We start from the raw sequence: 26,744 nt of genomic DNA on the forward strand, positions 1-26,744 counted from the left end.
ATGTCTACATACTCTAGCTCCTATGACTGATGTCTACATACTCTAGCTCCTATGACTGATGTCTCCATACACTAGCTCCTATGACTGATGTCTCCATACTCTAGCTCCTATGACTGATGTCTCCATACACTAGCTCCTATGACTGATGTCTCCATACACTAGCTCCTATGACTGATGTCTCCATACTCTGGATCCTATGACTGATGTCTCCATACTCTAGCTTCTATGACTGATGTCTACATACTCTAGCTCCTATGACTGATGTCTCCATACACTAGCTCCTATGACTGATGTCTCCATACACTAGCTCCTATGACTGATGTCTCCATACACTAGCTCCTATGACTGATGTCTCCATACACTAGCTCCTATGACTGATGTCTCCATACACTAGCTCCTATGACTGATGTCTCCATACACTAGCTCCTATGACTGATGTCTCCATACTCTAGCTCCTATGACTGATGTCTCCATACACTAGCTCCTATGACTGATGTCTCCATACTCTAGCTCCTATGACTGATGTCTCCATACTCTAGCTCCTATGACTGATGTCTCCATACTCTAGCTCCTATGACTGATGTCTCCATACTCTAGCTCCTATGACTGATGTCTCCATACTCTAGCTCCTATGACTGATGTCTCCATACTCTAGCTCCTATGACTGATGTCTCCATACTCTAGCTCCTATGACTGATGTCTCCATACTCTAGCTCCTATGACTGATGTCTCCATACACTAGCTCCTATGACTGATGTCTCCTTACACTAGCTCCTATGACTGATGTCTCCATACTCTAGCTCCTATGACTGATGTCTCCATACTCTAGCTCCTATGACTGATGTCTCCATACTCTAGCTCCTATGACTGATGTCTCCATACTCTAGCTCCTATGACTGATGTCTCCATACTCTAGCTCCTATGACTGATGTCTCCATACTCTAGCTTCTATGACTGATGTCTACATACTCTAGCTCCTATGACTGATGTCTCCATACACTAGCTCCTATGACTGATGTCTCCATACACTAGCTCCTATGACTGATGTCTCCATACTCTAGCTCCTATGACTGATGTCTCCATACACTAGCTCCTATGACTGATGTCTCCATACTCTAGATCCTTCGACTGATGTCGCCATACACTAGCTCCTATGACTGATGTCTCCATACTCTGGATCTTATGACTGATATCTACATACTGCAGATCCTATGACTGATGTATCCATACACTAGCTCCTATGACTGATGTCTCCATACTCTAGCTCCTATGACTGATGTCTCCATACACTAGCTCCTATGACTGATGTCTCCATACTCTAGCTCCTATGACTGATGTCTCCATACTCTAGCTCCTATGACTGATGTCTCCATACACTAGCTCCTATGACTGATGTCTCCATACACTAGCTCCTATGACTGATGTCTCCATACACTAGCTCCTATGACTGATGTCTCCATACACTAGCTCCTATGACTGATGTCTCCATACACTAGCTCCTATGACTGATGTCTCCATACTCTAGCTCCTATGACTGATGTCTCCATACTCTAGCTCCTATGACTGATGTCTCCATACTCTAGCTCCTATGACTGATGTCTCCATACTCTAGCTCCTATGACTGATGTCTACATACTCTAGCTCCTATGACTGATGTCTCCATACACTAGCTCCTATGACTGATGTCTCCATACACTAGCTCCTATGACTGATGTCTCCATACACTAGCTCCTATGACTGATGTCTCCATACTCTAGCTCCTATGACTGATGTCTCCATACACTAGCTCCTATGACTGATGTCTCCATACTCTAGCTCCTATGACTGATGGACATATAAATGGCTCATTGTTTTCTGAATACTCAAGAATATGTGCATAATCGTAGACTGTTTTATATCTGGATATCGAGGTAGGAGGCCTCACCCCATCTGTGGCTGTCACGTGAAGGAGGAAAAAGCGTTCTCCATCATCTCTATCCAAGGTGTCTGAGAGGCAGATTTCTCCAGTCTCTGAGTGGATCTGGAACTGAGGAGGAGATGAGGGGCTGAGAGAGTACAACACTGTCCCAAGACTTCCACCGTCTGCATCTGATGCTGAGACCTGGAAAACAGCAACAGAGAATCCATGAGGCAGTGCAAAGTATCAGCACCTGTGACAAAATAAAATGTCTTTGCAACATAGCCATAAAGTGAGACAGTGTCAGTAAAAGCCTGGTTCACCTGGGTGTGTCAGTACCAATCAAACTGCAGTTTAGCTATGTCTTCCAGCTGTACTAGAGATGCACAGTGTAGTATATTTGTGTATTTCATTTACTTTGATGTTTTTGTGTAACATGCCCCCCCCCCCATCACTAGTGTAACCGAGTATGACAATATAAATGTGAATGCACTAAACGTATGCCTGCAATGTTAGTGCCGGCCACTAGATGGCCCTGGAGCAGCATAGACTGGACCCCACATGGCCGCCGGTGTTCCGTTATATTTCCCTACCTTGTGAGATTTCCCTACCCTCGTCACTTCCGGCCGCACCGGTCATGACGTGAGGAGGTGTGCTGGAGGTGTGGCGTGCCGCGCAGGCGCACAGCGACGGTGTAGTGAAATTTTACAGCACAGTTAGCTGGACACCGGCCGACACTGCGCATGCACCGGGAGCCTCACCAGCGGTTGGAGTAGGGAAAAATTACGGGCCAGTGCGCAGGCGTGGTGATCATATGGATGTTCTCAGATGGACACCAGCCGACACTGCGCATACGCTGGGAGCCTCACCAGCTGTTAGGGAAGAGAAAAATCATGCGCAGTGTCGGCCGGTGTCCAGCTGACTGGAAGTGACGAGGGTTGGGAAATCTCACGAGGTAGGGAAGTATATTTTCTTGTCAGTGGACATTTTTTTGCGAGGCTGCGGAACGGAATTGCGGATGTGGACAGCTCACTGTGGGCTCTGTCCGCATCTTTTGTGGCCCCATTGAAAATAAATGCATCCGCACCCATTCCGCAAAATTGTGGAACGGATGCAGACCCATTTTGCGAGCATGTGAATGCACCCTTAGGTGTAGAACATGGTCTAAATGTAAGACACTCGGAAGCTCGGAAGCCGGCCTGCGCCTCTTCATAACTTTGGCGATCCACCGCCAGTGCAGGGTTTAAAATGCCGGTCTTAATAAATTACCCTGTAGTGTCCAATGCGAACTGTGGCCTGTGTTAACAGCAGTCTGACCATGGCAAGTGTGAATGGCGTGCAAGCTACCAAGCACGTCCCTGGTGGCGCCACCGCATCTAAGGTGTCTTCTCTGGTAGGGAGTCCCTCAGACAAGAGGCGGCAGTATTTGGAGGTTCAGCCTGACCTCTAGGCCTCAACCTAGGGACTATGAAGCCTGCTGCAGCCATTCTGTTGGGTGCCTCTCCCTGAGAAGAACTTGTTGACCTGTGCCACCACTTGTTTGTGGAATCGCCCCATACACATCACAGTTTGGCGATGGGCCTTTACTACTCCAATGGCTCATCAATGGCGTGGCGACGGCGTCCACCTTTATGGCACATGGAGCTTCAGGCTGGGATGTCTGGGCCTCGTGCCATAAGTATTTCCAAAGATAAGCAAATCGATTCTAAACTAATCGGATACTTTATGAATTTCTCAAACGTTCTTCCAAATGAATCCAAAGTTTTGGCAAAATGTTTCAGACAAACTGCAAAATAGTGTCCGCATTTTACATTTGAGGTTCAGTGGATTATCGAGGGAAACAGGGCAGGAAAGATGGAGGATCCCATGACTTGCCCACAATGCTCTGCAGTCAGCCTGACAGCCAATCAGGAGGCAGGATATTGGCTGGTCTATCAGGCTGTGTGCTCTGAAGCATGGACACCATTGTGAGCTCAGCCACTGATGTGAGAGGACCGGTCGGCCAAAAGGAGCGCTGCTCCTACACAAAAGGCTGCTTAGCTGAAAGATACCGACAGTGCAGGAGTGAAACAATATGAATCAGTGCAACGCGTTTTGAACGTGAACCACTCTCTTTCTCAAGCACTTTTGAAATAGCGTTGCATGATTCATATTTTTTTACACTTGCACGCCCTCTATTTTAATTTACATTTTTTAACCCCTTGGTGACCTCCCCTGGACATGTACGGCAGAAGTCATCACTTTAAGGATGGTGCATGCGGACGCAGCATAGCTGCCGGGTTTCTGCTGTTTTAAACAGCAGAGACCAAGGGCTAACGTCTGCGATCAGCCATGAGGCCGATCGCAGACATTTAACCCCTTAGATGCCACGGTCAAATGTGACCATGGCATTTCAGCGGATAAGATGCAAGAGCCGTGGCTGAGACCAGAGAAGCTGTAATATCCCAGTGATAGCCCGAAGCCTCAAGCAGGCTCGATACCCATCATTGGTATATACCAATACAGGCCAGCAGGGGGCAGCACTGTATTGGAATACAGTGAATGTTGAGTTCTGTGATAGATAAATGCCGATCACAGAATACAAAATTCTAAATGGCCATTTTTTCTCAGTTTCCGCTGCACAAAAATTTAATAAAAAGTAATCAAAAGTCCCAGAAGGTCATAATTAAGAACCTGGTGGTTTGAAACGCGTAGCCTGTTCTGTCGGTGTCAATCATGGAATAGTATTTTTTTTCAGGGAAATCAATAAATGGTTTAGAAGTCATCCTTTAGCTGGACATTCCTTTCTCCATTTCCAGTTCTCCCCCACTCCGAAAGTCCGAGTGAGGTTTTCCATCAGCGGAGTGGGAGCGTGCCTTTGTGTTTGCTTATCAAAAAGTCACACACACTCGAAAATGATATCACTGAAAAGTACAGATCTCCCTGCAAAAAAGAGTCCTCACACAGCTCCAAGGACAGCAATATCAAAAAAATTATAAGGTCGGGGAAGGGGAGGGGGGCAGTATTAAAGCAGTAAGGAAAACTACATAAATGTGGTATCTCTGTAATCGTACTGACCCGGAGAATGAAGGGAACAGGTCAGTTTTATCTCATAGGGAACGCTGTAAATACAAAACCTATAAAGCTATATAAATGTGATGTCTCTGTAATCGTACTGACCCGGAGAATGAAGGAAACAGGTCAGTTTTATCTCATAGGGAACGCTGTAAATACAAAACCTATAAAGCTATATAAATGTGGTATCACTGTAATCGTACTGACCCGGAGAATGAGGAGAACAGGTCAGTTTTATCTCATAGAGAACACTGTAAATACAAAACCCATAAAACTATATAAATGTGGTATCACTGTAATCGTACTGACCCGGAGAATGAAGGGAACAGGTCAGTTTTATCTCATAGGGAACGCTGTAAGCACAACCCATAAAGCTATATAAATGTGATGTCTCTGTAATCGTACTGACCCGGAGAATGAAGGGAACAGGTCAGTTTTATCTCATAGGGAACGCTGAAAAAATAGAACCTATAAAACTATATAAATGTGGTATCACTGTAATCATACTGACCCGGAGGATGAAGGGAACAGGTCAGTTTTATCTCATAGGGAACGCTGTAAAAACAAAACCCATAAAACTATATAAATGTGGTATCACTGTAATCGTACTGACCCGGAGAATGAAGGGAACAGGTCAGTTTTATCTCATAGGGAACGCTGAAAAAATAGAACCTATAAAACTATATAAATGTGGTATCACTGTAATCGTACTGACCCGGAGAATGAAGGGAACAGGTCAGTTTTATCTCATAGGGAACGCTGTAAAAATAGAACCTATAAAACTATATAAATGTGGTATCACTGTAATCGTACTGACCCGGAGAATGAAGGGAACAGGTCAGTTTTATCTCATAGGGAACGCTGTAAGCACAACCCATAAAACTATATAAATGTGGTATCACTGTAATCGTACTGACCCGGAGAATGAAGGGAACAGGTCAGTTTTATCTCATAGGGAACGCTGTAAAAATAGAACCTATAAAACTATATAAATGTGGTATCACTGTAATCATACTGACCCGGAGGATGAAGGGAACAGGTCAGTTTTATCTCATAGGGAACGCTGTAAAAACAAAACCCATAAAACGACATAAATGTGGTATCACCGTAATCGTACTGACCCAAAGTGTCACGAGGGTGTCAAGACCCACGCCTGACTCCGTTATACCCGGGGTCAGGAAGTCGCAGCGGTTGGCTGCGCGCTCTATGTAAGATAGGGCTGTTTCCTTATGGTAGCTTTCTGGGTTTACTTTGCAACCCTTTTTGGCTCACTCAGGGATCCGTAGCTCCTTCTCCTCAGCTGTTTCTTGTCCAGCACTCCCAACCTCCTTATATTCCCCTCTCCCACTTCTCTGGTTGCCAGAGATAGAGCTTCCTGCCTGGACTTCTATACTGACTCACTGGAGCTGTGTTGCTGCGTTCTCTGGTTGTTGGTCCAGAACGTTTCCCTCCGGATCCCTGTTGGGCCTTTGGGGTCTGCTGTTGTCGCCCACCTGGGTTTATGTGTTTGTCTGTATTGTCTGTCCTCTCCCTGGTGTTTCCCTCTTAGTGTCAGTGGTGTGGACTAGCGATCCCACCGGCCCGTTCACTATCTAGGGCTCATCTTAGGGAAAACCAGGGTTTAGGCACGTGATAGCCGCACAGGTGAGGAACCCGTCTAGGGATGTCAGGGCAGTCAGGTGCCAGCCGCAAGGTGAGTCAGGGGTCACCACCTTTCCCTCTCCCTTGGGCAGGGCCTTCCCTTTTCCCTCCCTGTGCGTGGCGCCGGTCATTACACAAAGAATGAAGAGAACAGGTCAGTTTTATCTCACAGGGAACTGTGTAAAAACAGAACCCATGAAACTATACTAATGTGCTATCACTGTAATCGTACTGACCCGGAGTATGAAGAGAACAGGTCAGTTTTATCTCATAGGGAACGCTGTAAAAACAGAACCTATAAAGCTATATAAATGTGGTATCTCTGTAATCGTACTGACCCAGAGAAAGAAGAGAACAGGTCAGTTTTATCTCATAGGGAACGCTGTAAAAACAGAACCTATAAAGCTATATAAATGTGGTATCTCTGTAATCGTACTGACCCGGAGAAAGAAGAGAACAGGTCAGTTTTATCTCATAGGGAACACTGTAAAAACGGAACCCAAGTGTGGCGAAACCAACCTCGCCACTGGGTTTTGGAGAGGCCTGTTTAAAAGCCTCTTGCCTCGGGATTATGGCCCTGTGGCAAACCCAGCCACTATATACGGTAATTCCTGTACGTATGATGTTAGGGCATATGGGTATACCACTTTAAAGAACCAAGCGTATATATGTTTGTGTAACTTGTCAGCTTGGGAGACAGTTGGGTGGATAGACAGAGGGGAGGAAAATGCTGGGTGTGTTCCATTGTTCCATTGTGCCTTTGTCCCATTGTATGTTTAAATGGTGATGTCTGTCCTGTTGTCTCCACATGTGTATTGGCGATTTCCCTTTGTCTTGAGAGATAATTGGATTGCTCTTCGGTTGTCTCCAGGACAGAGAGGAGGAAACCATGATGCATTGTGGGGATATGTTGTATCTGTTCTGTGTCGCAGTCTCCCTTCTGGTCCTCTGGGGGGCGTGAACGATTGGTTGCTGTACTTGCATTGTGTGTGTTGTAAGATATTGATTGGTTGGATTTCAAAACCCTGTGGGCAGTACTATGTTTGTTTTTTATGAATAAAAGAGGCTGTACTTGAAGTACAGTCAGACCACTGCTTGACCCTCAACACGGAGCCTTGTCTCGTTATTGGGGGGATTCCCTGTATGCTGTTAGAGACTGATTGCCAGGAGTGTAAGCTGACTGTATGCTTTTCCTGTTAGTCTGCTAGCAGCTATTCGCGAGGTTCCAGTTTGGAGTGCTATTTTGTATCCAGTTCGGGAGTTTGGTGTTCTGCAGTAGCTGTGCCTGTCTCTCAGAAAGGGGCATAATCGCCTAAACGGATTTTAACCCCTTGTCTGCTGAAACGGTCCGTTACAATAGGTGGCAAGCAGCGGGATCGTTCCTACAGCCAGAAGGACAGCTACAGGAGACACCATTTCTGTGGATTCTACAATTTAAGGGCAACGCATGTCCCAGTACAGCGACCCTAAAAACAACAGGATGGAACCAGCAGTGTTATACGAGGAGGAGGACCTGGATGGCCGGGATGCATTAAGGAAAGGCATCTGGTACCAGGCCCTGGATAATGTACAATACCAGCGGGGTGAGAGTCTCCCCAGTGAAGAGCAGCGGTTGCAGAAGCAAGTGGCCCTGCGGATGCCCTTCCTGGGAGAGGAGACCCTGGAGGAATGGGTGAAGGAACTAGAGCACCGGGTATGGCAGGAGCTATGGCTGGAGGATGCCTACCAGGTGCTTTGGTGGTATATGGCACAGTATATACCCTGGACAGCCGAGCATGACAAGCCAGAGGGAGAGGAGTTTGATGGTCCTGGCTTGTTATGGGAGTCCTTTGCAGAGCCTGACTTCGGGAGCCCTGTGCAAACCAGACTTCAGGACATTTTCTATGAGAGGGAGGCTAGGCATGAGTGGGATGACCCCCATGAGGTAGAGCAAGACCTGGCTCACCTAGCAACCCTGGAGTGGGAACTGGAGCAGGACCACCGAGATCTCTTCCACTCCATTGTCAAGGCTCAGCAGGACAGCAAGAAGTCAGACCCAGGTCCAGACCCATTCAGCAGGGCAGATGTTGTAGAGCGTTACTGGGAAGGACCCCAGGTGGCCGGTAGAGACCGAGGTCTCTCCACCGGTCCTGCAGGGAATTGGGAGCCCAGTCTCCATTCCCCAGCGGCAGTGTGAAATGCAGGGAGAGGAGAGCAGCGTCCTCCCTCCCCAGCGGCAGACTGAGTTACAGGGGGCAGAGGTAGTTGTTCCTGCCCCCCAGCAGCAGCATGATTTTTTGGGAATTGGGAGCCCAGTCTCCATTCCCTAGCGGCCGAGTGATGTGCCGGGAATTAGGAGCCCAGTCTCCATTCCCCAGCGGCAGAGTGTCCAGCAGGGAATAGAGAGCCCAGTCTCCTTTCCCCAGCAGCAGGACACTGTATTGAGAGCAGAGACAGTCGTTCTCCCTCCACAGAGTATGGAAGTATGTATGGGAGAGGAGCTTGCTACCACCTCTCCCCAGCGGCGGATCCGTAATTTACAGGGAATTGGGAGCCCAGTCTCCATTCCCCAGCAGCCGTGTGATTTATTGGGAATTGAGAGCCCAGTCTCCATTCCCCAGCGGCAGGCTGAGTTACAGGGGGCAGAGACAGTCGGTCCTGTCCCCCAGCAGCAGATTGAGTTGTTGGGACTTGGGAGCCCAGTCTCCATCCCACAGCAACAGAAGGATTTGTTGGGAACTGGGAGCCTAGTCTCCATTCCCCAGCGGCAGCTTAACTTACCAGGGGGAGACAGTAAGCCCCACAACAGTGCAGATGGGACCGTAGTCTCTGCACTTACAGCACAGGGGGTAGGGACAGTCGGTCCTGTCCCCCAGCAACAGGGCTGTTTAGCCAAAGAGGAGACAGTCGGTCTCCCCCTCAAACAACCAGATCTCCAGCAATCTCCGCAGGGATACCAGGTGGAGGAGGTAAGCGAGCCCTCCCCTTCCCAGCTACTTCCCAACCGAGTTCTGGGGGCAGGGGATGCAGGGCCTGCAATACCCACTGATCCCTTCCCAGCGGAAGAGCTGGCATCAGGGCAGAGAGCCGCTAGCCTCTGCTCCACCGACCCCCTTGTTACAGGACTGGCTTGTACCCCCCTCACCCCAGCAGAAGAGCTGGCATCAGGGCAGAGCGCAGTCGGCCTCTGCACTCCCCTATCCTCTTGTCCAGAGACTGACTTCCCACAGGCATCCCCAGCAGAAGAGCTGGCATCTGGGCAGAGCGCAGTCGGCCTCTGCCCACCAAGTACCTACAGCTCCAAGCTGGAGAACCACAAAGCAAGGAGTAGCAGATGCACACTCAACAGCTGGGGACATACAGAACAGAACCAGGCCCCAAGATTCAACAGGTACAGTATTGGGTTGTGGTTGGCCTGCCAGACTAACTCAGGTACTGACCGTGAGGTCAGGTATCTAGTTAGTCTTTCCTGGGAGGGGGAGATGTGTGGCGAAACCAACCTCGCCACTGGGTTTTGGAGAGGCCTGTTTAAAAGCCTCTTGCCTCGTGTTGTATCTGTCCTGTGTCGCAGTCTCCCTTATGGTCCTCTGGGGGGGGGTGAACGATTGGTTGCTGTACTTGCATTGTGTGTGTTGTAAAATATTGATTGGTTGGATTTCAAAACCCTGTGGGCGGTACTATGTTTGTTTTTTATGAATAAAAGAGGTTGTACTTGAAGTACAGTCAGTTCCTGCTTGACCCTCAACACGGAGCCTTGTCTCGTTATTGGGGGGATTCCCTGTATGCTGTTAGAGACCGATTGCCAGGAGTGTAAGCTGATTGTATGCTTTTCCTGTTCGTCTGCTAGCAGCTATTCGCGAGGTTCCAGTTTGGAGTGCTATTTTGTATCCAGTTCGGGAGTTTAGTGTTCTGCAGTAGCTGTGCCTGTCTCTCAGAAAGGGGCATATCGCCTAAATGGATCTCAACCCCTTGTCTACTGAAACGGTCCGTTACACCATGAAACTATACTAAGGTGGTATCACTCTAATCGTATCACTGTAATCGTACTGACCCGGAGAATGAAGGGAACAGGTCAGTTTTATCTCATAGGGAACGCTGTAAACACAACCCATAAAGCTATATAAATGTGATTGTGGCGAAACCAACCTCGCCACTGGGTTTTGGAGAGGACTGTTTAAAAGCCTCTTGCCTCAGGATTATGGCCCATAGTAACTGTAAAGGAGAAGACAGACCGGCCGCACAGCTTAAATCTGTCTGTAGAATTGTATTTTATGTTATTATGCGTTCGGTTAAATTGTATGTTATGTGAGGGCACCCAGATAGCTAATATCATTGTATTTGTGTATTCTGAGTGCCATTCACCTAATGATATGCACTCAGACTTGAGCTATCTGGGGATATGTTAAATGTCTGTGTTTGCTGTGGGGGTGTGCCATTGTGTGTTTGGGTGGTGATTCCTGTCCTGTTGTCTCCACATGTGTATTGGTGATCTCCCCTTTGTCCTGAGAGATAATTGGATTGTGTTCGGTCGTCTCCGGGACAGAGGGGAGGAAACCATGATGCATTGTGGGGATATGTTGTATCTGTCCTGTATCTGCAAAAACTGTAATAAAAACCAGGCTGGGTGTGCCAGCACTTCAGATCACTGCTTGACCCTCAACACGGAGCCTTGTCTCGTTATTGGGGGATTCCCTGTATGCTGTTGGAGACTGATTGCCAGGAGTGTAAGCTGACGGATACGCTTTTCCTGTTCGTCTGACTGACAGCTACTTGTGAGGTTCCAGTTTGGAGTGCTATTTTGTATCCAGTTCGGGAGGTTGGTGTTCTGCAGTAGCTGTGCCTGTCTCTCGGAAAGGGGCATATCGCCTGAACGGATTTTAACCCCTTGTCCGCTGAAACGGTGCCGTTACATTGGTGGCAAGCAGCGGGATCGTTCCTACAGCCAGAAGGACAGCTACAGGAGACACCATTTCTTTGGATTTTACAACTTAAGGGCAACGCATGTCTCAGTACAGCGACCCTAAAAGCACCAGGATGGAACCAGCAGTGGAGTACAGATACTCTGTGGAGGAATTTGACCGTATGATGTGGTTGCGGCTGAACTTCTTCGGACCCAATCCAGCTGAGAAATACGTGAAGTTCGTGAGGAATCTAGTGTCTACGACCCTACTATACCGGGCAGAAGGTGACGGTCAGCTGCCACGTTGGGTGGACCTCCATCGGAGGTTGCGGTTGCGGGACAGTGGGAGCCCAGTCTCCATTCCCCAGCGGCAGTGTGAGGTGCAGGGAGGGGAGAGCAGCGGCCTCCCTCCCCAGCGGCAGGCTGAGTTACAGGGGGCAGAGGTAGTTGTTCCTGCCCCCCAGCAGCAGAGTGATATGCCGGGAAGGCAGTGTGAAATGCAGGGAGAGGAGAGCAGCGTCCTCCCTCCCCAGCGGCAGGCTGAGTTACAGGGGGCAGAGGTAGTTGTTCCTGCCCCCCAGCAGCAGAGTGATATGCCGGGAAGGCAGTGTGAAGTGCAGGGAGAGGAGAGCAGCGGCCTCCCTCCCCAGCGGCAGGCTGAGTTACAGGGGGCAGAGGTAGTTGTTCCTGCCCCCCAGCAGCAGAGTGATGTGCCGGGAAGGCAGTGTGAAATGCAGGGAGAGGAGAGCAGCGGCCTCCCTCCCCAGCGGCAGGCTGAGTTACAGGGGGCAGAGGTAGTTGTTCCTGCCCCCCAGCAGCAGAGTGATATGCCGGGAAGGCAGTGTGAAGTGCAGGGAGGGGAGAGCAGCGGCCTCCCTCCCCAGCGGCAGGCTGAGTTACAGGGGGCAGAGGTAGTTGTTCCTGCCCCCCAGCAGCAGAGTGATATGCCGGGAAGGCAGTGTGAAATGCAGGGAGAGGAGAGCAACGGCCTCCCTCCCCAGCGGCAGGCTGAGTTACAGGGGGCAGAGGTAGTTGTTCCTGCCCCCCAGCAGCAGCATGATTTTTTGGGAATTGGGAGCCGAGTCTCCATTCCCCAGCGGCAGGCGGAGTTACAGGGGGCAGAGACAGTCGGTCCTGTCCCCCAGCGGCAGAGTGTCCTACAGGGAATGGAGAGCCCAGTCTCCTTTCCCCAGCAGCAGGACACTGTATTGGGAGCGGAGGCGGTCGGTCGCTCTCCCCAGCGGCTGGAAGTATGTATGGGAGAGGAGCTCGCTACCCCCTCTCCCCAGCGGCAGCTTAACGCACCAGGGGGAGACAGTAAGCCCCACAACAGTGCAGATGGGACCGTGGTCTCTGCACTTACAGCACAGGGGGTAGAGACAGTCGGTCTCCCCCTCCAACAACCAGGCTCCAACCAGGCTTCTTCCGTGGTAGCGCTGGCACCAGGGCTGAGTACCGCTGATCCCTGCCCACAAAGCAACCTCCACTCCAAACCAGGGAGCAACACAGAGACCGGGAGTACCAGCTTCCAACATCACCTTGGTGGACTTACTGGACAGAGACAGGCTACGAAATTCAGCAGGTCCAGTATTGGGTTGTGGGTGGGCTGCCAGACTAACTCAGGTACCGACCGGCGTGAGGTCAGGTATCTGGTTAGTCTTCCCTGGGGGGGGGAGATGTGTGGCGAAACCAACCTCGCCACTGGGTTTTGGAGAGGACTGTTTAAAAGCCTCTTGCCTCAGGATTATGGCCCATAGTAACTGTAAAGGAGAAGACAGACCGGCCGCACAGCTTAACTCTGTCTGTAGAATTGTATTTTATGTTATTATGCGTTCGGTTAAATTGTATGTTATGTGAGGGCACCCAGATAGCTAATATCATTGTATTTGTGTATTCTGAGTGCCATTCACCTAATGATATGCACTCAGACTTGAGCTATCTGGGCATATGTTAAATGTCTGTGTTTGCTGTGGGGGTGTGCCATTGTGTGTTTGGGTGGTGATTCCTGTCCTGTTGTCTCCACATGTGTATTGGTGATCTCCCCTTTGTCCTGAGAGATAATTGGATTGTGTTCGGTCGTCTCCGGGACAGAGGGGAGGAAACCATGATGCATTGTGGGGATATGTTGTATCTGTCCTGTATCTGCAAAAACTGTAATAAAAACCAGGCTGGGTGTGCCAGCACTTCAGATCACTGCTTGACCCTCAACACGGAGCCTTGTCTCGTTATTGGGGGATTCCCTGTATGCTGTTGGAGACTGATTGCCAGGAGTGTAAGCTGACTGATACGCTTTTCCTGTTCGTCTGACTGACAGCTACTTGTGAGGTTCCAGTTTGGAGTGCTATTTTGTATCCAGTTCGGGAGGTTGGTGTTCTGCAGTAGCTGTGCCTGTCTCTCGGAAAGGGGCATATCGTCTAAGCGGATCTTAACCCCTTGTCTGCTGAAACGGTGCCGTTACAGTGATGTCTCTGTAATCGTACTGACCCGGAGAATGAAGGAAACAGGTCAGTTTTATCTCATAGGGAACGCTGTAAAAACAAAACCCATAAAATGACATAAATGTAGTATCACTGTAATCGTACTGACCCAGAGAATGAAGGGAACAGGTCCGTTTTATATCAGAGAACACTGTAAAAACATAACCCATAAAACGACATAAATGTGGTATCACTGTAATTGTACTGACCCGGAGAATGAAGAGAACAGGTCAGTTTTTTCTCATAGGGAACACTGTAAAAACATAACCCATAAAACGACATAAATGTGGTATCACTGTAATTGTACTGACCCGGAGAATGAAGAGAACAGGTCAGTTTTTTCTCATAGGGAACGCTGTAAAAACAAAACCCATGAAACTATATAAATGTGGTATCGCTGTAATCGTACTGACCGGAGAATGAAGAGAACAGGTCAGTTTTATCTCATAGGGAACGCTGTAAACACAAAACACATAAAACGACATAAATGTGGTATCACTATAATCGTACTGACTGGAGAATGAAGGGAACAGGTCAGTTTTACTACATAGGGAGCAGAGTGAAAACAAAACCCATAAAACTGTGACAGAATTTTTTATTTTTTTTCCAAATCCAATTTCGGTATTTTATATTCATCCCTTCATCGCCCCTGTACAGCAATCTGCCCTTTACTGCAGTGGAACCATTAGGCCATTACCTCCTGGCGCAGTCCCGGTGTGGTTGACAGCTGACCCAGGGAGGCAAGAGACACGGGTGGAGAGCACCAAGGGATCAGCAGAAAACATAGTCGGGAACAGGCCAAGGAGAATGTGTAATCCAATAATCAGTCCAAGGTCAAGGTGGGTCAGGAAGGGTCAATTCAGAGGTCAGACCAGGGTTATGCAGCGAACAGGCAGAAGTCTGTACTTGGGCAGACACCATAAACCGCACACCTTTGCAGGAAACTAGCAAACTAGGGGACTTGTGCTTCACATTCCTGAAGGTGACCAGCCATTGGCTGATGCGGATTAAGGTTCACGTGTGCTGGCCCTTTAACCCCTTCACGTCCTCCGCCATATATGTATGGCAGGGGTTGGATCCGCTTGTGCGTGCAGCGAACACCAAAGCCACTGGGTTTCTGCTGTTTCAAACAGCATAGACCCATGACAGACGTACGCGATCAGCTATAAGGTGCGTATTCTCGCTCCCGTAACAGCCTTTCCCGGCTGAGATTGTGTAACCTGTTACACTGCACTGATAGTCTGAAGCCTCAAGCCGGCTCCAGCAGCTGTTAGTGGAATGTACCACTACAGACAACTAGGTGGCAGCACTGGACTAGCCATCAATGAACACAGCGGGAAGCTAGTGATTGCCACTTATAGTCAAATACACATAATGGACATCGCCGTGTGGGAAAACATCTGCACTATTAAAATATAACAATATTATTGTGGAACGCAAGTGTGGACCCGGAAGTGCGGATCCGCAAATACGGATGCGGACAGCACATTCCGGCCCCATTGAAAATGAATGGGTCCCATGTTGGGGACGTGTGAATGGACCCTTACTCTGCTGCGACCTCTGCCTTCGCCAGAGACATTGAGGCCTCTGCCCCTCCCCTGTGCAGGGCACTTCTCTGTCTGAAATTAAAACACCCCAAAAAGTCTGTAATTTTCACACTTCACCACACAACGGCTAATAAGCCCTTTTTTCCCACTAATACAAGCCAAAAACTGCTTTAGAACCTATAACTGCCCCGCACAAGGGCTAATAAGACGTAGATTTCCTTGTAATAACCCTGTTAATGCCGGTATCACAGAGCACTTCATCCCAATAAGAGCGGTTTGCTGGAGTTACAGAGCTGTATACTGCAATGTGGCTCCGCAGTCCGTGCAGCAAGGTGTAATAGGATTGTTCCTGTTCCCCAGGCTGTAACCTCCCGACTGTACCCTGTTCTACAGAAATGCTGTAGAATATTCCTCCCTAACCTTTCCCTGATCTTCTAATGATCTTTCCCTGAACTTCTATTCAGCAAAATAAAAGTTTTAAAGTCTTTCCTCGCACTGTCCCTAGCGCCTGCTGACGTCTCTCTGCATTAAGTGCACTGGAAAATGGCAGAATCCAAGATGGCTGCCGCTATTTATAGGGCTGTGACATCACAGGGCTGGCTGGCTGCTGATTGGCTACATGCATTGCATTGTGGTTGATCCCGCCTTCCCAGAGTTCCTTGCTCCATGTCCTCACATGTGCAGCTGCCATTTTAGGAAAAAATTTGATTCGTTACCACAAAGCGGGAGGAAATTCAGATTCGGTGCGAATGAAATTTTCCCAGAAATTCAGATCGAATTACACTTCGTCAACTTCAATTCACTCATCTCTAATAACTACTGTGAGGGGGCACATATCTGGTATAACTACTGTGAGGGGGCACATATCTGGGTATAACCACTGTGAGGGGCTCATATCTGGGTATAACTACTGCGAGGAGGCACATGTCTGGGTATAACTACTGTGAGGGGCACATATCTGGGTATAACTACTGCGAGGAGGCACATATCTGGGTATAACTACTGCGAGGAGGCACATGTCTGGGTATAACTACTGCGAGGAGGCTCATATCTGGGTATAACTACTGCGAGGAGGCACATGTCTGGGTATAACTACTGTGAGGGGCACATATCTGGGTATAACTACTGCGAGGAGGCACATGTCTGGGTATAACTACTGTGAGGGGCACATATCTGGGTATAACTACTGCGAGGAGGCACATATCTGGGTATAACTACTGCGAGGAGGCACATGTCTGGGTATAACTACTGCGAGGAGGCACATATCTGGGTATAACCACTGTGAGGGGCACATATCTGGGTATAACTACTGTGAGGAGGCACATGTCTGGGTATAACTACTGTGAGGGGTCACATATCTGGTATAACTACTGTGAGGGGGCACATATCTGTCCATAACTACTGTGAGGGGCACATATCTGGGCATAACTACTGTGAGGAGCATATATCTGGGTATAACTACTGTGAGGGGGCACATATCTGGTATAACTACTGTGAGGGGGCACATATCTGGGTATAACCACTGTGAGGGGGCACATATCTGGGTATAACTACTGCGAGGAGGCACATGTCTGGGTATAACTACTGTGAGGGGTCACATATCTGGTATAACTACTGTGAGGGGGCACATATCTGGTATAACTACTGTGAGGGGGCACATATCTGGGTATAACTACTGCGAGGAGGCACATGTCTGGGTATAACTACTGTGAGGGGTCACATATCTGGTATAACTACTGTGAGGGGGCACATATCTGGTATAACTACTGTGAGGGGGCACATATCTGGGCATAACTACTGTGAGGGGCACATATCTGGTATAACTACTGTGAGGGGGGCAAATATCTGGCCATAACTACTGTGAGGGGGCACATATCTGGTATAACTACTGTGAGGGGGCACATATCTGGGTATAACCACTGTGAGGGGGCACATATCTGGTATAACTACTGTGAGGGGGCACATATCTGGGTATAACCACTGTGAAGGGGCACATATGTTGGTATAACTACTGTGAGGAGGCACATATCTGGCATAACTACTGTGAGGGGGCACATATCTGGGTATTACTCCTGTGAGGGGGCACATATCTGGTATAACTACTGTGAGGGGGCATATATCTGGTATAACTACTGTGAGGGGGCACATATATGGGCATAACTACTGTGATGGGGCACATATCAGGCATCGCAGATGTGGGGGGCACATATCAGGCATCGCAGATGTGGGGGGCACATATCTGGTATAACTACTGTGAGGGGCACATATCTGGCATCACTAATGTGAGAGGCACATTTCTGGTATAACTACTGTGAGGGGGCACATATCTGGGCATAACTACTGTGAGGGGGCACATAGCTGGGTACTGTGAGTGGGCACATATCTGGTATAACTACTGTGAGGGGGCACATATCTGGGCATAACTACTGTGATGGGGCACATATCTGGGTATAACTACTGTGAGGGGGCACATATCTGGGTATAACTACTGTGACGGGGCACATATCTGGCCATAACTACTGTGAGGGGGCACATATCTGGCCATAACTACTGTGAGGGGGCACATATCTGGCCATAACTACTGTGAGGGGCACAAATCTGGACATAACTACTGTGAGGGGGCACATATCTGGGTATAACTACTGTGAGGGGCACATATCTGGACATAACTACTGTAAGAGGGCACATATCTGGGCATAACTACTGTGAGGGGGCACATATCTGGGTATAACCACTGTGAGGGGGCACATATGTTGGTATAACTACTGTGAGGAGGCACATAACTGGCATAGCTACTGTGAGGGGGCACATATCTGGTATAACTACTGTGAGGGGGCACATATATGTGCATAACTACTGTGATGGGGCACATATCTGGCATCGCTGATGTGGGGGGCACATATCTGGTATAACTACTGTGAGGGGGCACATATCTGGGCATAACTACTGTGAGGGGGCACATAGCTGGGTATAACTACTGTGAGGGGGCACATATCTGGGCATAACTACTGTGAGTGGGCACATATCTGGCATCACTAATGTGAGGGGCACATATCTGGTATAACTACTGTGAGTGGGCACATATCTGGCATCACTAATATGAGGGGCACATATCTGGTATAACTACTGTGAGGGGGCACAAATCTGGACATAACTACTGTGAGGGGGCACATATCTGGGTATAACTACTGTGAGGGGCACATATCTGGACATAACTACTGTGAGGGGGCGCAAATCTGGGTATACCTACTGTGAGGGGCACATATCTGGGTATAACTACTGTGAGGGGCACATATCTGGACATAACTACTGTGAGAGGGCACATATCTGGGCATAACTACCGTGAGGAGGCACATATCTGGTATAACTACTGTGAGGAGGCACATAGCTGGCCATAACTACTGTGAGGGGGCACATATCTGGTATAACTACTGTGAGGGGGCACATATCTGGGTATAACCACTGTGAGGGGGCACATATCTGGTATAACTACTGTGAGGGGGCACATATCTGGGTATAACCACTGTGAAGGGGCACATATGTTGGTATAACTACTGTGAGGAGGCACATATCTGGCATAACTACTGTGAGGGGGCACATATCTGGGTATTACTCCTGTGAGGGGGCACATATCTGGTATAACTACTGTGAGGGGGCATATATCTGGTATAACTACTGTGAGGGGGCACATATATGGGCATAACTACTGTGATGGGGCACATATCAGGCATCGCAGATGTGGGGGGCACATATCTGGTATAACTACTGTGAGGGGCACATATCTGGCATCACTAATGTGAGAGGCACATTTCTGGTATAACTACTGTGAGGGGGCACATATCTGGGCATAACTACTGTGAGGGGGCACATAGCTGGGTACTGTGAGTGGGCACATATCTGGTATAACTACTGTGAGGGGGCACATATCTGGGCATAACTACTGTGATGGGGCACATATCTGGGTATAACTACTGTGAGGGGGCACATATCTGGGTATAACTACTGTGACGGGGCACATATCTGGCCATAACTACTGTGAGGGGGCACATATCTGGCCATAACTACTGTGAGGGGCACAAATCTGGCCATAACTACTGTGAGGGGCACAAATCTGGACATAACTACTGTGAGGGGGCACATATCTGGGTATAACTACTGTGAGGGGCACATATCTGGACATAACTACTGTAAGAGGGCACATATCTGGGCATAACTACTGTGAGGGGGCACATATCTGGGTATAACCACTGTGAGGGGGCACATATGTTGGTATAACTACTGTGAGGAGGCACATAACTGGCATAGCTACTGTGAGGGGGCACATATCTGGTATAACTACTGTGAGGGGGCACATATATGTGCATAACTACTGTGATGGGGCACATATCTGGCATCGCTGATGTGGGGGGCACATATCTGGTATAACTACTGTGAGGGGGCACATATCTGGGCATAACTACTGTGAGGGGGCACATAGCTGGGTATAACTACTGTGAGGGGGCACATATCTGGGCATAACTACTGTGAGTGGGCACATATCTGGCATCACTAATGTGAGGGGCACATATCTGGTATAACTACTGTGAGTGGGCACATATCTGGCATCACTAATATGAGGGGCACATATCTGGTATAACTACTGTGAGGGGGCACAAATCTGGACATAACTACTGTGAGGGGGCACATATCTGGGTATAACTACTGTGAGGGGCACATATCTGGACATAACTACTGTGAGGGGGCGCAAATCTGGGTATACCTACTGTGAGGGGCACATATCTGGGTATAACTACTGTGAGGGGCACATATCTGGACATAACTACTGTGAGAGGGCACATATCTGGGCATAACTACCGTGAGGAGGCACATATCTGGTATAACTACTGTGAGGAGGCACATATCTGGCATAACTACTGTGAGGGGGCACATATCTGGTATAACTACTATGAGGGGGCACATATCTGGGTATAACCACTGTGAGGGGGAACATATCTGGGTATAACCACTGTGAGGGGGCACATATGTTGGTATAACTACTGTGAGGAGGCACATATCTGGGTATAACTACTGTGAGGGGGCACATATCTGGACATAACTACTGTGAGGGGGCACATATCTGGGCATAACTACCTTGAAGGGGCACATATCTGGGTATAACTACTGTGAGGGACACATATCTGACCATAACTACTGTGAGGGGGCACAAATCTGACCATAACTACTGCGAGGGGCATATTTCTTACCATAACTACTGCGAGGGGCACATATCTGACCATAACTACTGTGAGGGGGCACATATCTGGCATCACTAATGTGAAGGGCACATATCTGGTATAACTACTGTGAGGGGGCACATATCGGGGCATAACTACTGTGATGGGGCACATATCTGGGTATAACTACTGTGAGGGGGCACATATCTGGCCATAACTACTGTGAGGGGACACATATCTGGGTATAACTACTGTGAGCGGCACATATCTGAACATAACTACTGTGAGGGGGCACATATCTGGGTATAACTACTGTGAGGGGCACATATCTGGGTATAACTACTGTGAGGGGGCACATATCTGGGTATAACTACTGTGAGGGGCACATATCTGACTATAACTACTGTGAGGGGGCACAAATCTGACCATAACTACTGCGAGGGGCATATTTCTTACCATAACTACTGCGAGGGGCACATATCTGACCATAACTACTTTGAGGGGGCACATATCTGGACATAACTACTGTGAGGGGCACATACCTGGACATAACTACTGTAAGGGGGCACATATCTGGGCATAACTACTGTGAAGGGGCACATATCTGGGTATAACTACTGTGAGGGGCACATATCTGACCATAACTACTGTGAGGGGCACATATCTGGCCATAACTACTGTGAGGGGGCACAAATCTAACCATAACTACTGTGAGGGGCATATTTCTTACCATAACTACTGTGAGGGGCATATACCTGGACATAACTACTGTAAGGGGGCACATATCTGGGCATAACTACTGTGAGGGGGCACATATCTGGGTATAACTACTGTGAGGGGCACATATCTGACCATAACTACTGTGAGGGGCACATATCTGGGTATAACTACTGTGAGGGGCACATATCTGACCATAACTACTGTGAGAGGCACATATCTGGCCATAACTACTGTGAGGGGGCACAAATCTGACCATAACTACTGCGAGGGGGCACATATCTGACCATAACTATCCTACCACTGAGGAAGGGGTGTATACCCTGAAACGCGTTTGGGCAAGTTGGGACAGTGAGCCTTTCCCCCCAAGTACTACAAGTGACCGGAAAGTGATTACGTCGGTCGGGGTGATCTGCATAGCCAGTCTCGTATTGAGGTGGTGTTTGTCAAGCTCTACAGAAATACGCTACAACAACTCCAGCTGATGAGTCACGTGAGACGTCACGTTTAGACTCTACACCACGTGGGACGCCGCGTCAGCTGTGATCGGCTGCTACTTCGAGTCTCCATAGTGAGCTGAGTGGATACATATGGTAAGAGATCTCTGCTGATATTTTGCTACTACATCCGAAGAGTGACTTTTTTCAGGACTTGACACAAGTGTTGATTTCTTTTACCTCCTTTTGATACACTTGAATCATACACCTTGGGAACATCATTCAGGTCATTCTAACCTGTTGAGACTGATTCTAGAGTGGGCAGTGTCTCATGGACCTTTGAACTATTATCACCTATAAGTTTTTCAGGACCCTGCCTTCATTTTTATATTTTATTGTATTGATATTATGTTTTTATGTATGATGATCTGATGCTATATTAAATTTGTACCCCTTACCACCGTTTCCTGTTCCCTTATACGGAGTGCCCCTCATTTTCTCACATATCTGACCATAACTACTGTCAGGGGGCACATATCTAGGTATAACTACTGTGAGGGGGCACATATCTTACCATAACTACTGCGAGGGGCACATTACTTACCAAAGCTACTGTAATGGGCACATATCTGAGCATAACTACTGTGAGGGGGGCACATATCTGGCCATAAGTACTGTGAGGGGGGCACATATCTGGCAATAAGTACTGTGAGGGGGCACATATCTGGACATGACTACTGTGAGGGAGCATATATCTGGCATAACTGCTGTGAGGGGGGCACATATCTGGTATAACTACTGTGAGGGGGCACATATCTGGCATAACTACTGTGAGGGGGCACATATCTGGTATAACTACTGTGAGGGGGCACATATCTGGCATAACTGCTGTGAGGGGGCACATATCTGGCATAACTACTGTGAGGGGGCATATATCTGGCCATAACTACTGTGAGGGGGCACATATCTGGCCATAACTACTGTGAGGGGGGCACATATCTGGCCATAACTACTGTGAGGGGGCACATATCTGGACATAACTACTATGAGGGTCACATATCTGGACATAACTACTGTGAGGGGGCAATTATCTGGGCATAACTACTGTGAGGGGCACATTATATGGGCATAACTACAGTGAGGGGCAGGGGAGTTGCTAGAGTAAATGATTGGGGCCCGGGCTCCTGATGTTTTGTCCCATGCCCTGAATGACCTGTTTGCCAGACAGATACAACTATAATTTCTGAGGACGGCAATACAATTAAATCTAATGCACTGGAAGATCTGAAGGACCTGTGATTACGTCACAGTCATGTGATCAGTGCTGAAGGCAGTGGTAGAGAAGGACCTTCGATGATGTCACTATCATGTGACCTGTGCAGGAGAGGATGGCGCTCAGCAGTGAAGAGGAGAAGTCCTGGTGAAGAAGCTGTAGTGAGGTCTGTACATGAGGAGAGGTAAATGGAGGGAGAGGCAGAGCAATGCTGGGAGTTATGGTTATTTAACTGGGACTGTATGTTAGGGCTGAAGGGAGGGATGTTATTTACATGGGACTGTATGTTGGAGGTAGCTGGGGAGGGGGTGATGTTATTTAAATGGGACAGTATGTGGAAGGGGTCTGGCGAGGGGGTGATGTTGTTATTTACATGGGACTGTATTTTTAAGGTAGCTGTGTGGCGAGGGGGGATGTTGTTATTTACATGGGACTGTATTTTTAAGGTAGCTGTGGGAGGAAGTGATGTTATTTACATGGGACTGAATGTTGGAGGTGGCTGGTGAGGGGGTGTTGTTAATTACATGGGACTGCGTATGGATGGGGGCTGTGAGAGGAAGTGATGTTATTTACATGGGACTTAATGTTGAAGGGGGCTGAGGGAGGGATTGATGTTATTTACATGGGATCGTGTGTTGAAGGTAGCTGGGGAGGGGGTGATATTTACATGGGACTGTATGTTGATGGCAGCTGTGACAGGGAGTGATGTCATTTATATGGGATTGTATATTGAAGGCGGCTGTGGGAGGAAGTGATGTTATTTACATGGGACTGTATGTTAATGGTGGCTGTGGGAGGGAGTGATGTTATTTACATGGGACTGCATGTTGGAGGTGGCTGGGGCAGGATGATGTTATTTTCATGGGACTGTATCTTGAAGGCGGCTGTGGGAGGGAGTGATGTTATTTATATGGGACTGAATGTTGAGATGCTGATGTTTACATGGGATTGCATGTTGCAGGCGGCTAGGGAGAAGGTGATATTATTTACATGGGACTGTGTTTTAGAGGGGACTGCAAATATAGAGGGATGTTATTTACATGGGACTGTATATTGGAGGGGGCTGGAGAGATGGTCTAATGTTATTCACATGGGACTCTACGGTGGAGGATGAGAAATAATATTATTTACATGGGACTGTATGGTGGAGGGGCTGAGGGAGTATAATTTCTGAGGGTGCTAAAGGGTGTTATATAAATACTGGGGGCACTTCAGGGTAAGCATTATAGCAGTAGGGGGTGGTATAAATACTGGGGGCACTTCAGGGTGAGCATTATAACAGTAGGGGGCGATATAAATACTGGGGGCACTTCAGGGTGAGCATTATAACAGTAGGGGGCAATATAAATACTGGGGGAACTTCACGACAAGCATTATAACAGTAGGGGGAGATATAAATACTGGGGGCACTTAAGGGTGAGCATTATAACAGCAGGGGGCGATATAAATACTGGGGGCACTTCAGGGTGAGCATTATAACAGTAGGGGACAATATAAATACTGGGGGCACTTCAGGGTGAGCATTATAACAGTAGGGGGCGATATAAATACTGGGGGCACTTCAGGGTGAGCATTATACCAGTAGGGGGATATATAAATACTGGGGCACTTAAGGGTGAGCATTATAACAGCAGGGGGCGATATAAATACTGGGGGCACTTCAGGGTGAGCATTATAACAGTAGGGGACAATATAAATACTGGGGGCACTTCAGGGTGAGCATTATAACAGTAGGGGGCGATATAAATACTGGGGGCACTTCAGGGTGAGCATTATAACAGTAGGGGGCAATATAAATACTAGGGGGACTTCTCGACAAGCATTATAACAGTAGGGGGAGATATAAACACTGGGGGCACTTGAGGGTGAGCATTATAACAGCAGGGGGCGATATAAATACTGGGGGCACTTCAGGGTGAGTATTATAACAGTAGGGGGCGGTACAAATACTGGGGGCACTTCAGGGTGAGCACTATATCAGTAGAAGAGCGATATAAATACTGCGGGCACTTCAGGTAGAGCATTGTAACAGCAGGGGGCGATATAAATACTGGGGGTACTTCAGGGTGAACATTATAACAGTAGGGGATGATATAAATACAGGGGGAAATTGACGGTGAGCAATATAACGTAGGGGGCAATATAAATACTAGGGGCACTCTTGTAGGGCATTTTAAATTCAGAGGACATTTTAGGCGTTCTTATTAATACTAGGGGCTCTATAGGAGCACATATCTGGCATAACTACTGTGAGGGGGCACACATCTGGCCATAACTACTGTGAGGGGGCACATATCTGGCCATAACTACTGTGAAGGGGCACATATCTGGGTATAACTACTGTGAGGGGGCACATATCTGGACATAACTACTGTGAGGGGCACATATCTGGGTATAACTACTGTGACGGGGCACTTATCTGGTATAACCACTGTGAGGGGGCACATATCTGGGTATAACTACTGTGAAGGTGCACATATCTGGTATAACTACTGTGAGGGGCACATATCTGGCATAACTAATGTGAGGGGCACATATCTGACCATAACTACTGTAAGGGGCACATATCTGGACATAACTATTGTAAGGGGGCACATATCTGGACATAACTACTGTAAGGGGCACATATCTGGACATAACTACTGTGAGGGGGCACATATCTGTCTATAACTACTGTGAAGGGGCATATATCTGGTATAACTACTGTGATGCGGCACATATCTGGCATAACTACTGTGAGGGGGCACATATCTGTCCATAACTACTGTGAAGGGGCACATATCTGGGTATAACTACTGTGAGGGGGCACATATCTGGGTATAACTACTGTGAGGGGGCACATATCTGGGTATAACTACTGTGAGGGGCACATATCTGGAACAACTACTGTGAAGGGGCATATATCTGGCACAACTACTGTGAGGGGGCACATATCTGGCATAACTACTGTGAGGGGCACATATCTGGACATAACTACTGTTAGGGGCACATATCTGGCATAACTACTGTGAGGGGGCATATATCAGGACATAACTACTGTTAGGGGCACATATCTGGCATAACTACTGTGAGGGAACGCATATCTGACATTTCTGTATGACCCCTCTTCTGTACTGACACCTCTGTATGACCCGTGTACTGTACTGACACCTCAGTATGACCCGTGTACTGTACTGACCCCTCCGTATGACCCGTGTACTGTACTGACACCTCAGTATGACCCGTGTACTGTACTGACACCTCCGTATGACCCGTGTACTGTACTGACACCTCTGTATGACCCGTGTACTGTACTGACCCCTCAGTATGACCCGTGTACTGTACTGACACCTCCGTATGACCCGTGTACTGTACTGACACCTCCGTATGACCCGTGTACTGTACTGACACCTCTGTATGACCCGTGTACTGTACTGACACCTCCGTATGACCCGTGTACTGTACTGACACCTCCGTATGACCCGTGTACTGTACTGACACCTCCGTATGACCCGTGTACTGTACTGACACCTCTGTATGACCCGTGTACTGTACTGACACCTCCGTATGACCCGTGTACTGTACTGACACCTCCGTATGACCAGTGTACTGTACTGACACCTCTGTATG

The 26,744-nt window shown here is 48.3% G+C and overlaps 1 protein-coding gene across 1 annotated transcript in view; it reads right to left on the reverse strand.

Annotated features, from left to right (window-relative positions):
- The window catches only part of DCHS1 (dachsous cadherin-related 1), a 123,715-nt gene that overhangs the window by 66,471 nt on the left and 30,500 nt on the right, over positions 1 to 26,744 (reverse strand). Inside the window, exon 3 of the mRNA XM_044288281.1 lies at positions 1,925 to 2,101. Within this exon, the coding sequence (XP_044144216.1) occupies positions 1,925 to 2,101 (177 nt within the window). The remainder of the gene's footprint in view (positions 1 to 1,924; positions 2,102 to 26,744) is intronic.

The sequence above is a fragment of the Bufo gargarizans genome, chromosome 3 (assembly GCF_014858855.1).
Source record: "Bufo gargarizans isolate SCDJY-AF-19 chromosome 3, ASM1485885v1, whole genome shotgun sequence".
Classification (NCBI taxonomy): domain Eukaryota; kingdom Metazoa; phylum Chordata; class Amphibia; order Anura; family Bufonidae; genus Bufo; species Bufo gargarizans.